At 49.2% G+C, this 15,673-nt stretch overlaps 1 protein-coding gene across 4 annotated transcripts in view; it reads left to right on the forward strand.

The window, feature by feature from the left end:
* GAS7 (growth arrest specific 7) overlaps nt 1-15,609 on the forward strand; it is a 288,056-nt gene extending 272,447 nt beyond the window's left edge. For 3 of the 4 annotated variants that reach the window (XM_008971336.5, XM_003818093.5, XM_003818092.6), the window contains exons 11-14: nt 631-754; nt 6,511-6,590; nt 8,119-8,217; nt 8,877-15,552. In XM_008971336.5, coding sequence (XP_008969584.1) covers nt 631-754; nt 6,511-6,590; nt 8,119-8,217; nt 8,877-8,990 — 417 coding nt within the window. In that variant the 3' untranslated portion in view covers nt 8,991-15,552. Of the gene's footprint in view, nt 1-630; nt 755-6,510; nt 6,591-8,118; nt 8,218-8,876 lie in introns of all 4 variants that reach the window. The other variant, XM_003818094.8, reaches the window with a different exon arrangement.
* Nucleotides 15,610-15,673: the final 64 nt, after the last annotated feature.

Here is a 15,673-nt window from a genome sequence, read left to right on the forward strand (position 1 = left end):
GTCCTGGGTGGTCTCACCTCCAGGGAACTGATGTTCAGCCTTAGAGGGAAGAGAGTGTGCCCCAGGGACTGATTCCCAGCCCTCAGTGCCTTAGACAGGAGAAGGGGGCTCAAACTGCTGGGACACCCTGGGCCCAGCCAGCTGCCGCCACCCAAGGACCACAGAGATGCCAGTGGTGGCCTGGAGGAAAGGCAGTACAGTGAGGGGAACGAGAGGGCCGAGGCTTGTCCAGCTCCAGAACGGGAGGGCTGTTGCTACATCCTATTAAGTGCTGCAGGGAGGTGACACAGGTGGCCTTTGTGGTCCCTTCCAAGCAGAGGGGCTGTGACTTTAGGACTGCCTAGGTCCCCAGTCTTTGTACAGGCTCCATTGGGAAAAGAACGTGGTTTGAGAGATTGAGGTAGGCTGAGTCCAGATGTCACTGGAAGAGGCAAGGACGAAAAGAGTTGGGTTGTAGCCTCTACCTAGCTGGGTGGTGCCACTCTGGCTGCTGGGCCTCTCTGGACCACTGTGGCATCATCCACACAAACAAGGGGCAAAAGGACTCCAAAGGGAAGCTGGGCTGCGTGGCCCAGGAGGCCCACTGGCTCCGAGCTTTATGAGCAGCTTCTCCGTGTCCTTGGACCCCAGGCCCGGAAAGCCCTCACAGAGCGGCAGAGAGACCTGGAGATGAAGACCCAGCAGCTGGAGATCAAGCTGAGCAACAAGACAGAGGAGGACATCAAGAAGGCGCGGAGAAAGTCCACACAGGCTGGTGAGTGCCAGGCACCCGCCTGGCCTGGTCAGTGCACACAGAAGGAGAGGGCACGGGGCTAGGAGATGAGGTGACTGGCGAGGGTGCATCTCTCCTTTGCAAGACTACAGTGAGGAAATTACTTCCCTTGTTTCCCAGGAGGTACCCCCTCTTCCCTCCTCTCTGACCCACACCCAGAGATCTCAAAGAAAGAGACTTTGGGGGTCAGAGGAAGGACACAGGCCGGGCTAGTTCTGGGGCATGGTAGAGGCTGGACTCCTTACTCTCTCCCTGGTCATGGCTTTTTTTGTTTTCCGTCCAAGCCCCAGATCTCTGACCAGGAGGTGGACAAACTCCTTCATGCACTGAGAGCTCAGGGCCCTGTCCCTGTTCAGAGCCCACAGAAGCACACAGCTCACCCAAGCTGCCCACTTCCCCAGGAAGCAGTGCTCTCTCTGAAGGTTCACCTATGGGGATGGGCTCCTGCCCTGGGAACAGAGGCTGACACTTTGTTTAAAGAAATAACCAGATTTCAGTCTCTTGGGAATAGTCTCCCAATGAGTTGGTTTCTGCTTCCACCTAGTGGTCAAAGTTAGCTAATACACAAAGAGGAAGAGAAGGCCTGGTAGAACCAGTGAAAACCTCGGTAACTAGACCTAAAGGAAGCCACCACGTTTCACTGCACGAGAGGACACGCATGTTGCCTCTGGAATTAGAATGTGTGCCGTAGTATTAGAGTTTGGTCTGTAGGTCCCTTTCACCTCAATTTCTGGTGAACCTGTTACGATTCCTTCATTATAGAAGAAAGCAGCCACCTTACATTTCAAAATAAGGTAAGATAGAAATAAGTCAATAAAAAATAATATAATGGATAACATTTATTATACAAATCTTATAATGCACAATAATAAATTACAGGATCCAGAAGTAGAGGGCACAGTATATTTATTGGTAGAGAGAAGGGGGCGGGGGCACAGAAGGGGAAGAGATCTGTTTAAATTATTAAGTTATTAAAAAAATAAATTATAGGTCAGGTGCAGTGGCTAACACCTGTAATCCCGGCAATCTGAGAGGCTGAGGCAGGAGGATCAGTTGAGCCCAGGAGTTCGAGACCGGCCTGGGCAACATAGTACCTCATCTCTACAAAAAAATTTGAAAAAATTAGCTAGGCATGGTGGTGCACGCCTGTAGAATCAGCTACTCAGGAGGCTAAGGTGGAGGATGGCTTGAACCCGGGAGGTTAAGACTGCGGTGAACTATGATCACACCATTGCATTCCAGCCTGGGTGACAGAGAGAGACTCTACCTCAAAAAACAATTATATTGCAAAAACAGTATTGGTACATGGCAAAATATTTTAATCAGCAGACAAGAATATAAAATGCTATTCACAGAAATAATCACCATCTCTTCCTAGTGTTTTGATTTTTAAATATTTAAATTTATATACATTTGATCGTACAATCTGTCTTCTGAACTTATTTAATGTATCTTGGAAATACCTCTTTTTCATTTCTGTAAATCTTTTTGCCCATCCATTCATGCATATCAAACTTTTTAATGGCTGGCCAGTGTCCAGTTGTATGATTGTACCCAAATTTGTTTCATCATTCCCTTAACTGAGGTTTAGGACTCTTAGATTGTTTCAGAGTGCTTGCCAGCCAGTGAAGCTGTGTTATTGTACCTGCATCTTTGTGTGTGCCTAAGACCAGATCTGCATATAGAGAGAATATAGTTGCTGAGTCAAAGGGTATTATTCATCTTGATGGATATTTCCAAATTGCTTTCCGGAGAGAGCACCCATCAACAGCATCTATGAATAATGCCTGTTCTCTAAATGCTTATCAACATTGTGTGTTATCAAGATTTGAAATTGTTAGTGAGTGGGGGAAAATGATATTTTGTTTTTAATTTGCTTTTCTCCATAACCCAGGTTGAGTATGTAAAATATACATATAAATCATTGTTGTACTTTCTGTGAACTGATTAACTCATACCCTTTCCCCACTGACCATAGATTCTTTATCTATCAGGGAGATGAATCATTTTTCATTTTAATTGCAGATATTTTTCCTAGATTGTCGTTTGTCTTTTAGTTTTGTTCTTTGTAATTTTTTTTGCTTGTTTGTCTATTTTTTCTTGCTGTTTTTCTGTACAGTGATATTTCCCATAAGAAGCCTAGATTTTGGAGCTGATTTAGATCTTTTTTTTTAAATCACCTAAAGGGTTTTTTCTTACTTTTTTTTTTGTTTCAGGTGTTTATTTTTGTTTTTGTTTTTAAAATAGTGAAGGCCGGCCGTGGTGGCTCACGCCTGTAATCCCAGCACTTTGGGAGGCCCAGGCGGGCAGATCACGAGGTCAGGAGTTCAAGACCAGCCTGGCCAACATAGTGAAACCTCGTCTCTACTAAAAATACAAAACTTAGCTGGGTGTGGTGGTGTGTGCCTGTAATCCAAGCTACTTGGGAGGCCAAAGCAGGAGAATCGCTTGAACCCAGAAGGCAGAGGTTGCAGTGAGCTGAGATCGCAGCACTGCACTCCAGCCTGGGCAAGAGAGCGAGACTCTGTCTCAAAAACCAAAACAAACAAACAAAAAAAGACAGTGAAATATTTAACCCACCAGACATTTATTTTTCCTTACACTGGTGGTCTAACCATATTCCACAGGTTCTTATTTGTGGTGATTTTATTTCTGCTATTTTCATTATGTTTTGCTATTTGGGTTTTCATTTGATCTTCGAACCAAGAATTGTTTCAAAGAAAATCTTTATATGTTTATAAGCAAGGGCTTTGTTGTTGTTTTCTAATCTTGCTATTTTTTTTTACATAGTTTTATTGCATTGTCATCAGATAATACGGTCTCTCATTCCTGTAGTTTGGAATTATTTTGTGACGAAAGTGACAGTCCTTAGACCTAACTCTGAAAAATACCGCCTCTTCTGAGCACTCGCTGTGGCCAGCCTCCATGATTTAGAGCATTGTCTCTTTTGATCAGCACAGTCCCCCTGCGGGGAGGTATTTTTATACCCTTTACAACTGAGAAGACTGATGGCAGAGAAAATGAGAACCTTCCATGAGGTCCACAGTGGTGGAGCGGCGAAGCCAGAATTCAGTCTCCTCTCATTCCAGAGACTCTGCTTGTCGCCATTTTGCTGGACAGCCTGTTGCTCAGGAAATGCCACCTGTTCTTTCCTTCTGTTCCTTTCCTCCCTCTTCCTCATCTTTTCCAAGGCTACTAGAAGGAAAGACATCAGATCCTCAGGGATCATCATCATCATCATCATTATCTTCATCACCACCATAGCCCATATTAATATTTGGCTCTCTACGCCCATCTCTATTCTAAGTGCTTTACATATTTTGACATATTTATTCCTCATAACAACTTGGTAAAGGTACAATCGTTATCTCCATTTTACAGATGAAGACACGGAGGCAAGCGCAGGATAACCGACTTGTCTACGATTACATAGCTAATAAGTAGTTGAGCTGGGATGACAGCAAAGGCATTTTTTTTTTTTTTGAGATGGAGTCTTGCTCTGTCGCCCAGGATGGAGTGCAGTGGTGCGATCTCTGCTCACTGCAAGCTCTGCCTCCCTGGTTCATGCCATTCTCCTGCCTCAGCCTCCCGAGTAGCTGGGACTACAGGCGCCTGCCACCACGCCTGGCTAATTTTTTATATTTTTAGTAGAGACGGGGTTTCACCATGTTAGCCAGGATGGTCTCGATCTCCTGACCTCGTGATCCACCCGCCTCGGCCTCCCAAAGTGCTGGGATTGCAGGCGTGAGGCACCGCGCCCGGCCAACAAAGGCATTCTTGTCCCACAATCCATGGTCTTAACCAATACTGTTCTAAAAAGTTCCAATTTCAAGCTCTTGGGCTGCCATAGAGAGAAGGTACAGCCCCCTTCACCTACTCTGTTTCCCAATGCTGTGGAAGTTCCTGAAGCAATTTCTCAAAATCAGCACTGACACACAGGGCTCAGGGAGTTTCACAGTGTACAGAGCAGCACGCCGCCCTCCTCCTCGGTCAGGCGGGAGCTCTTGCTGGAAATGCATTTGCATTTGGGAGGCTGAGGCGGGCGGATCACAAGGTCAGGAGTTCGAGACTAGCCTGGCAGATATGGTGAAACCCCATCTCTACTAAAAATACAAAAACTAGCCAGGGGTGGTGGCGCATGCCTGTGGTACCAGCTACTCGGGAGGCTGAGGCAGAAGAATCACTTGAACCCGGGAGGTGGAGGTTGCAGTGAGCCGAGATTGCGCCACTGCACTCCAGCCTGGGTGACAGAGCGAGACTCCGTCTCAAAAAAAAAAAAAAAAAGAAAAAAATGCATTTTACGGTGCAGCATGCACTTTCTTCTCTCCGGTTCAGTGCCTCTTGGGATCAAGGGTCCAGTCATTGGCCTTGGACCAAGAACAAAATGAATAAATGCCTTGGTGTGGGCTCTGTTATTCAAGGCACACTTGCGTCTGGTGTGTGGCACAGCTAGGGGTGTGGTTCGCAGCTAGGCCTGGGGCATGGAGACGTAACCTTCCTTGTTCTCTTTGACTTTCCTATCAGAGTACCTATGAGCCACAATGATGATACTATAGGAGTCACTTTGACTCTACTCGAATTACTAAATTCTACTCTAGCATTCTGCTTCTAGAATTACTAGAGAAAATTACTTCACTTTGGGGTTCACTCATGAGCTTTTTCCATCGTGAGCAAACACCATGATGCCTTCCTCTTGCTGGAGCCCTGTGAAGATGATGAAGCTACGCTGAGACAAAGCCGTGCATGAGAGCTGTGCTGCTCTGCCTGCCACGTGCACACATTACCAGAGCGCCTCATAAACATGCAGTCTCTGATTCAGTAGGTCTCGGATCTGTCCTGGGTTTCTGAATTTCTAGCCGACCCCAGGGCATACAAGTGCCACTGGCCCACAGACTGTGATTTGTGTAGCAAGGTTCCAAGGTGCTGGTACACTTAGTAATGTTTGCAATTACTTCGCAGTGTGTTTTCTTTCTAATTACAAAATGTTCTAAACACATATATGATAACAAAGTAATAGAGTAGTCATAAAGATTGAATAGTTATGTTTGCCTCGGATCTTTCTGTGATGACATAAAATGCAATAGAAGGAGCTGATTCCTGCCCACTCACCCTTTCTCTGTTTCCCAAGGTAGCCACTCTCCTGAAGCTGGGGTGTGCTGCTCCAGTGCATGTTTTAGACTGTGACTACAGATGCGTTCTTTTGTGTTTCAGAAGGACATCTTGCAGTGTGTTCATGCACACACACACACACACACACACTTACATGATCTGAAAATTTATCTTCCTTAATTATTCTTAGCACCAAATTGTGTGTGACATGTTTTAACCAATCTGGACTCCCCAGTGTAAAATAAAACTGCCGTCTTTAGAGAGGGAAGCATTTCTTGGGCTCATGATAGGATTGGGGGTCCTAGGAATACCCTACACACACACACACACACACACACACACACACACACACACACACACACACAAAATGAGAACCACCATCCTGAATCCTTGGTATCTGGGGTCAGGCTTCAGGGGGACACCTGAGCTGGTTTCTCATGGGGCTGGGTTGCCCTCTTCCTTCCCTGGCTCTGCTTTCTTCTTCTTCCTACTGCCATCCCTTTTCCAGCTTTCCAGTGGCCACCATGACCCCAGGGGGAGGAGAAGACTTGGCTGTGGGGCTCAGGGTGGGGCACAGAGTCATGGTGAGGATAGGATGCTTCATGATGGTGACTGTGGTCTTTTTCCAGGAGACGACCTCATGCGCTGTGTGGATCTCTACAACCAGGCCCAGTCCAAATGGTTTGAAGAGATGGTGACCACCACATTGGTAAGTGGTCAGGGATGTGTGGACATGGCGGTACAGAGGCTGACACAGAGCAGCCCCTGGTGGTGGTTGGTGGGCGCGGGGATGATGGGGTGGAGTGACCCTGGAGTTGGTCATCAAATCTACTTCAGTGTTGGGGTCGAAACCTCAATGTGAGCCAGCTTATGTGGATTCAGATCTCTGCTCCAGCGCTTCCTAGCTGTGTGGACGTGGGCAGGGTTGGGTTGGATATGGCTACATCCTTCTTGGGCTGTCCCCTGAGAGGTCAGGGTCAACTGAGAACTCTCCTCAACTAAGTGGACAATGGCCTCTTTAGGAAAAATAGCCAAGCTATAGGAAGAGAGGACTGCCCCACACATGCACACACACGAGTTGCAGGTCCTTGGTAGGAGATCCTTGCAAAGTGGATGGATGGGTGAGGATGGAGCTAGGCAGTGGGGTGGGGGGAGGCCTCTCACCAAGGGTGAACAACAGGCGTCAGGGCCGATGATGCTCTTGAGTATTTCTTGTAAAGGGGCAGTATCTCCTTATCAGTCAGCACCTGCCTGAGTGGACACTGAAGTGTGGCTGGTACTTGGGCCAGATGGGACAGGAGGCATCATGCCAGGTGCTCATCGGATCAGCCCACTGCCTAAAGCCCCCCCTGTCCATCCAGCACAGGACTAACCAGCTGCCTTCCCCAGGTGTCAGCCCACCAGAGCAGATTAGAGGCCTCCACCAGGGACAGTGACCTAGTTTTCCTCCTGGTTAATCTCCTAATTAAGCCCCCTGCTTTACCCCCCTTTCTGGTTAATCACCTGGGCAGTGACCTAGTTGTATGTAGAATAACAGCCGGATCCCCTAGATTCCAAAGACACAAAACCATCTAGAAATCAGAGGACAGACCCTTTCCACTCTCCCCTTTGACAAAAGCTGTGCCACATGCAGCCCAGTCTGCCTCCCTGGCCCGGTCTCTATTGCGGCCACAGCACTAGGCATAGGCAGAGGAAGGGAGGCTGCTCAGCAGAGGCCCAGGGACAAGGTCCCAGGAATGTGTGGCATGGAGCTCCCACATGTGCCCCCTTGTTGTACCCCATCAGGGCACCAGGGCTAGGGCTGCATGGGTGCATTGCCATGAGTAACAGCCTGATGGACTCTGGTTTAAATCCTGTCCCTCCCATAATTCCGTGTCTCTTTGGGTGAGCTGTGTTGTTGCCTCTCTAGGTGTTAGTTCCCCAGTTCCCTTGCTTGGAGAATGGGGATAATAACAGAAACGATCTCTTAAAATTGTAACGAGGACAGTTAAGGAACGCACGTAAAGCCCTCAGCACTGTGCGTGGCGGAGCAGGCTTTTCAGGAAGTAAAACAGCCGCTGCTGCTGTCATCAGCTTCACCTTCACCTTAGATATGGGGCACGCTCTTCATCAGACCCCAGAGAGTCAGATGGGGCAGAATGTCCACAGCCAGTGACTTGCGTTTTGTGGTCTTGGTGGGAGGACCCCCAAGTGGAGGGGACATGCTCAGAGTTCTCTGGCCTTTGCTTTCTCGGCAGGAGCTAGAGCGGCTGGAGGTGGAGAGGGTAGAGATGATCCGGCAACACCTGTGCCAGTACACGCAGCTGCGGCATGAAACAGACATGTTCAACCAAAGCGTGAGTTTCCAGCCCAGCGGGGCTCCCGGGCGACACGGGGCCTGGGAAGAGCCGCCTGGCGCTAGGCCATGGCAGGTTAAGTGGCTGCTGCAAGTGAATCTGCCCTAAAGGCGGGCAGTGGGCAGGTGCTCTGGCCTGGGGGTGGCCTCGTGGACTGGGCCTCTCAGGATTGTCCTGGACGTCTGTGTGATTCCGACCCTGGCACATGAAGTGGACACACACGTGAGCTGTTACCCTGAGGAGAAAGAAGCTCGTAACAGTTACAGTAGCTGAAGACATTATTAAATTTCTTAAAAAAACAAAACCAAAAAAAACAACTTCTAGAAATATTCAAAATACCTAAAGCTCAAGTTTTATTTGTCCTGTTCACTGGTGGTAAATGTGGGGTGGAAGGGATAGAGACAGGTTTTAAGGCCCTCCTGGCCTCTCATCCAGGCCTGGGGTCTGCAGGGTGAGAAGCAGGGTCGGGATGCATTCTGGGTTCCCCGTTCACAGCCCTCTTCATGTGCTGTCCCTCAGATGGGCCTCCCCTGGGGCCCCGGAGCCCTCTAGAGAGGCTGCTCTGAGAGACACTAAAGCGAGGACAGCATGTCTCAGAGGAGACCTCCCTGGCTTGGCCGCCGTCTCTAACAGTGTCGCATTTTCTCTGTCTCTTGCAGACAGTCGAGCCCGTGGATCAGCTGCTTCGAAAAGTGGACCCGGCCAAAGACAGGGAGCTGTGGGTCAGAGAGCACAAGACGGGCAACATCCGCCCTGTGGACATGGAGATCTAGATGGGCCTGTGCAGCTTCGGGGGGTCCTGCTGGGGAGGGGGGCTGGGCTCCCACCATGGGGCCCATGCCGAGTGGATGCCCCCCACCCTCTCTCCTGGGCCACTGAGGAGAGGGGAGAGAGCTGGTGATTCCAGAAGGGTGACCCGGACAGCCTAGCTGGGGGCTCCCCCATATTCCCAGGCCCAGAAGACAGACCCACAGCCCTGCCCTTGTCTCTGAGGCTGAAGACCCCCTGACTCCCATGCTGTGCTTGCCGCTCTGAAACAAACGGAGGCTGGAACTTTGTGGTCCTTGCCAAGTTTTGTAGGGGTCACTGCTTGTGCCCTGGAAGCCCCAAGGCTCTTCCTCCAGCTGGCTTCCTTGTCTCCAGGGCTTTGGAGGATCAGGGGAGGGAGGTCTCTGTCTCTAAGCCAGGTGTCAGGATCAGAATCATGGGTAGAAGGTGCCATTCAGCTCACAGCCGCACCCAGAATCCTTTGCAGCCCTCCTTCTTTATTTTTTTCCCATTGCATTCTGGGAGTCCACATCTGGCTTTCTCAGCCACTGTTCATCACCAGGGGTTTTAGGAGGAAGGCTTGGCTCCTGTCTTCCCAGACCCACCATGCCTGGAGAGGTCAGGATGGAACTACCTCATTCGGCAAATTAGCCCCAAATTGAGCGCTGAATCGTGTCCCATGAGATCAGGCGCCATCTGTAAAGTCTCCTCTGGAAATGCCAATCCATCCTTCCCCCACCTGCTTCCTCGGGGAGGCCCCTGCCCCCACCCTGCCAGCCCTTCCCAGTCTCATTAGAGGAAGCTTTCCAAAGTTCTCAGTTATCAAGACCTCATCCAGCTCGTCCAAAGGCTTCAGGGATGGAAACAAACCAGCTCGTCTCAGAGGCCAGCAAGCTGGGGCCTGTCCGCCACGGTGCCCTCTGCACCTTTGGGCTGCCCTGGCCCCGACTCTCCCAGGCCGCCCACCACAGGCTTTTAATGGGGCCGGGTCAGTCCTACATGTGAGATGGGTTAGGGCAAGTCTTTGCCATCCCCCAGATGGCTCTGTCTTCTTGTGTATGGCAGGGCTGGGACTGCTGTCCCTTGTACAGTTTTCTGTCACTGGTGGGCACTGGACAGGCATAGCAGACTCTCTTGTGGCCACACTAGGTTGTCGCCTTTCAGGCAGTGTCCCGCCACCTTTGCTTCCAGCTCCTTCTGGACGTTCCAGAGCCCTGCACCAAACCCTCACTTGGTGTCTGCACCTCCTTTCCCTCTCTCCATCTTCCAATCCCTGGAAAAGTCTGGTCTGAGTGTGACTTGGGAAGCTTTCAGTGCTGCTGTTTGGCCCAGCTCATTACTTTCTCCCTTTCTCTACCACAGCAAACACATTCCCCACCATGTCAGTCTAAAGAGTCTAAAGGGGCAGGGAGAAGCGTGAGCAAGGGGCAGATTCTAGTCGGGAGCCCATGCCCTGGAAATCCATCTTTCTTCATCTTTCCCATTGACCACTTTGGGTTTGACCTGCACATCTGCAGTGAGGGCAGAATTCAACAAGCACAACTCACTGGTCTTTCAGTCAACGTGCTAGAAACCGATGACTTATTAATCTCTAATTTTTTGGCGCCTCTTTCATTGAATGAGAATTGCTTTCTTATAGTTCACATTAGAAAAATGCCTAATATACTAAAGTAAACCAAACGTTGTCACTTTTCTCTTGTTCTTGAAACATTGCAACCAAAAAGGCCAGCGTAAAGGCCTTCACCGACGTGAAGACCTCCTGGTAGGATCTGTCCATGGGATGGAGAACCACTCTGTCCAGATCTGGGGTTGGGTCATGACACCAGCTACCAATTTTAGAATATTATTTCTTGGTTTCTTTATGAAAAATGGGTGCTAGTGGTAATTGCTTTGTGGCTTAGTAAACTACTTTGTGGATGATTTCCAAACATTCAAAGCCAATAGCCTTGTTATTAACAAGATATTTTGAGTACAATATGGCTCATTGACTTTTCCATTACATCTGAGGATTCCAGAGTCCTCTGTTCATCCCTGGGATAGAGTGAGCCCTCTTGCGTCTTCCAGGGTAGCTCAAGTTGGCCCAGTTTGGGCCAGTCCATTTTTGGAGGTCACTCTTCCCCCCCTCATCCCCTCACCTCCTTCTCTTTACCCCCTTCACGTACTTCCTTTCTTTCTTCCCTCTGTTATTCATTCATCAAGCAAGTTAAAACCATTGTGCTAAGATCTAATCTGAGGACGCTATAATGGCCCTGTCATCAGGGAAGCCCGTGATCGCTTGTTTTCAGGGGCCTTACCGGTCAGCAACCTTGGCATTGATACATAGGTACTCTGCAGAATTTAAGTTTTCAGAGGTAAGTCTGTTGTTCTGATTAATCTACATTCATTTATTCAGCAAATGCTCAAGACAAGCCAGGCATGCTGAGAAGCGGCACTGTAGTTCTATGTAAGATGGGCATTCCTCTGCTCTCCTCTATTCTCCATGTCGACTGAGAAGAGTATAATAAGAACATTGTACCCTCTCCACACTTAACCCTCTGGGATTCTTTATTATAATATAAACCACCGTCGTGAGGCATTTACCTGTTGGATGGAAGGTAGACAGCAACAAGATTTTAATCACCTGGTCACCAGACCCTCACGGCCCATATCCAGTTCGAATTTCAGAAATTTCTTTGTTTGCTTTAAATAACTCTTTACAAATAAGGGCGGGGCACGGTGGCTCATGCCTGTAATCCCAGCTCTGTGGGAGGCCGAGGTGGGCAGATCATGAGGTCAGGAGATCGAGACCATCCTGGCTAACATGGTGAAACCGTGTCTCTGCTAAAAATACAAAAAGTTAGCCAGACGTGGTGGTGCACACCTGTAGTCCCAACTACTCAGCAGGCTGAGGCAGTAGAATCGCTTGAACCTGGGAGGCGGAGATTGCAGTGAGCCAAGATCGGGCCACTGCACTCCAGCTTGGGTGACAGAGCAAGACTCCATCTCAAAAAAATTATAAATAACTCTTTGCAAATAGGAAAGTGAAGCTCAAGGGTACCCAGTGAGGCTGTGAAATTGCCAGTGAATTAAGACCAGGGCTAGAGTCAACAGTCCAGAACCCCTATCCATATGAACAGGGGCCCGTTTCTGGTTGAAATCAAGATTAGGATGCAACTGAGAAAATAAAAGACTGCACTTTGGAGAGGCAAGCACGCTATCCGGGTTGTTGTTTTGTTTTATGCCTTGGTGCTTAGGTGAGGACTTAGCTGGATTTATTCAAAGTGGGCGGGTCTGGGCTATTCTTGAGAATGTCCCTTCCATTTCTGAGAACAAGTCAGCCCCTTCTACCTGCCTCCACCCAGGAGACTGATGCACAAGATCTGTTTGTGAAAGCCTGATTTAAAAAGAAAAAAAAAAATCCTTAAGCCAAATGGTGTTCCAAGTTGGTTGCTGTGACAACCTCCAGGAAGAGCCACTTGTTACCCTCTATTCTTTCTAGTGCTTTCCGTCAGTGGCAACACATAGGCCCCTTGGAGCATGGGGATGGCGGCCCTGAGATTCTGTCAGTGGGACCACCCTGGGCCTCCTTTCTACCTCCACTCAGCACCCTGTTGGCCAAGGAGAATTTCTGCGGTGGGAGGCAGCGCTCTGCTAGTCAGGATTGATAAACAGCCGGGCACACCGAAACAGTGTACCAACGAATTCACCAACCAGGGGTTTCTTTCCCTACCCTTTGTGAAAACCAATCAATTACTAGATGAGTGGATGGATGCAGAAAAATCTGGGCTGAGCCAAAGTCCCTTTTGGAAATACAAGCCATAAAATTCGAAGGACATCAGCGACCTTGGCTTGTTTAGGTGATTTTACTTCCAGCTGCAGGTAGTCTTGACAAGGAGTGTTTAAACAGAAGGCTCAAGATGCATTCCTTGTGTAGGTGGGAGAGAGCACTTCTAATGTGAAGTGGGGTACAGATCAGCTGCCCGCCCACATAGCCTGGACATCGTCTTATCCCCATAATCCTTCCCATCCCTACAAGGCCCATCGCCACCACCTTTTCCCAGGTTTATTGAGGTATGATTGACATCCAGTAAAATTCACCCTTTGGAAATATACAGTTCTGTGAATTTTGACAAATTTAGTGTCTTGTGACCATCACCAAGATCAACCTGTTTTTAACACTCCAAAAAATTCCCTCCTCCTGCCCTCTTTCCCTGGCAACCCTGATTGATTATCTGATCCTATAATTTTGCCTTTTCTAGAATGTCATATAAATGGAGTCACACTGATGTCGCCTTTTGAGTCTGGCATCTTTCCCTCAGCTTAATGCTTTTGAGTCATTCACGATGTGTGCGTGTGGTTTGTTCCTTCTCCTTGCCGGGAAGTATTTCATTGCATGGGCGTACTACTCTGCTTCTTTATTTTTACACTGAGCCTTTCGCCCTGGAAGTTCTTGGCCCAGGGTCTTCAACTTGTTTGCACGACCACTTCCAGCTTGCTGCTTCCTTCAGCTCCCCAGGCTCCTCCTCCAAATGCCAGCTGTGCCCACAAGCTGTTCTTAGGGCTCACACTCGCCTTTTGGCGCGTGGTGGGTTTTTGGTAGTGCAGAAAGAATCCAGGGATGGGAGGGGAAGGGATGGATGGGTGCTCAATTGCTGCTCACGTCTGCTGCAACCTGAAGCTTGCATCTCAGCCAGCAGATCTGCTCCCTTCTGGGACCCAGGCTTCAGTGTCACACGGTCCTTGGCTATGTATTGGGCGTTGGAGGCTTTGAAAGGCGAGCAGAAGCAGCATGGACAAGAAGGCTGGGGCTGGCCCTGGGGCTCATCATGATGCTTTCCTGGATCTGTTGCTTCATCTGCAAGCTGAGGGTGTTTGTTCTAGATGAGTGTCTCAGGCCACCGGCAACTGCATGTACCTCCTCCCTTTCCCATTTCCAATGATGTACCCTGTACATGTGTTCATGCTGTGTCTGGCTCTCATCTGCACAGTCGTGCATAGAATTGCCTCAAGTCCTGGTGAGACAGATGCCTTGGTACTTTTCCATTTAGATTCAAATGGAGCTAAAATTAAGAGTTTTATGAGCTGTTAAGAATGAGGTAGTTTCTCCTAGGACCCCCCAAAGACAGTGCAAGTAATGACCGTTTGGATCTCATTCGCCGATCTTTGATAGTATGTTTTGGAGTCTACTCCCCAGGAGCCAGGACAGGTGTGAAGATGGAGTCCTTGTCGCAGCTGGAGCCTTGCCTAGCTGGTGATCACACAGCCTGGCCTGTACCTGCACCCCACTGGATGGTGGTACATGGTGGCAGGGACAGGACCACACCCAGTTAAGGCCAGACCAGGCTGAGTGTGACCCCTGAGGTAAACACTCCGCTAAGCCATGTCTTGTTCATGCCCCCTGCTCAGTGAAAGGTGAGTCCCGAGACCAGTTGGGTACCTCTCTGTGCGAACCAGAGACATTTCTGGATCCAGGCCAGGTGAAGATTAGGGCCGGGAAGCCTGAGCCCCCGGGGCCTCAAGGTAGGGAGCCGAAGAGGCTGCCAGGACTCTGCTGGGTTGAATTTTGCCGGGGAGGACTCTTGTCTCCCCCTCAGGAGTATTTTTGTTGAGGCATTCCTGGAGGTGAAGAAGCAATTCCCATTGCAGCAGGTTAGAGCGAGAATCAGACAGAGGGCAAAAACCAATTCACTTCTCCCCACGTTCTAAATGCTGGGGCATGGCTATCAGGAGGGCTTCCTGGGAGGTGTCTCTGGGGGTGGGGTGAGGTTGGGGCGATGGCCTTTGGAGATTGCGTGTGGTGTTCAGGACTGTTCCTTGGTGTTTGAGGGAAACTTTAGTGGGATTGCAGTGGAATGTAAGGTCAGGGCACGTGGGTGCTCTCTCGGGGTGGGGTGACTTGGAGACCTAGAGGGAAAACCTGCTATGCAGGGGGAGAGCACAGGACTGGCCCTGCTCTGCGGCCTCCTTTGTCCCATAACCTGAAGTTAAGTCACATCCCGTGTCGGGACCTCCGTGCACTCATCTGTCAAGTGGGGGCGCTTCCCTTCCAGCATCACCTGCAGCAGACGGGCTCTCGGGAGTCGTGGGTTCCAGGCAGCTGTGTGGACCCAGGGACAGACATTCAAAGGGACGCCAGCCATCCTTGGTGACAGGGGCCCCAACTTAGCATCCCTTCCCTTCCGTTAGGAAGGAGATGACCGGAAGCAGCCCCTTCACAGACACGAGCACATCGGCAAACCCTATGAGAGTGGAATTTTCTAACAAAATAAACTTGCTTGTTTGATCTGTTTTCTGTAACTTTTGCTAAATACTTTATACATTTTTCATGTTAAAGAGCCGTGTCTCCCGCCAGCACTCCTCACCCCGGTATGAATGTGTTTCCTCCACATTGTATATCCTTCCACCCTCTGGCTGCCTAGATCAGTAAATAAAATTGATGTAATATAATTTATAAGTAACACTGTTGAAACCCTGATCCCAGTGGAGGCTGTAACCCACCTGCCCCCGCACCACCCCCCTGACCCCTGTTACCGCATTTGTGTGTATTAATGCTGAAGAATTAAATGTTTAAAGAGTTTAAATTTTGAAGGCGTTTGCTATATACAGTTGTCCTGCATTATTATAAAGAGTTTTCAGGAAGTTAAATCCCATCTCGTTTTTTTTTTCTTCTGCTCTGTGTGTATCCTTGAGATCCCTAGATTCATCCCAT

This window comes from Pan paniscus, chromosome 19 (genome assembly GCF_029289425.2).
Source record: "Pan paniscus chromosome 19, NHGRI_mPanPan1-v2.0_pri, whole genome shotgun sequence".
NCBI lineage: Eukaryota > Metazoa > Chordata > Mammalia > Primates > Hominidae > Pan > Pan paniscus.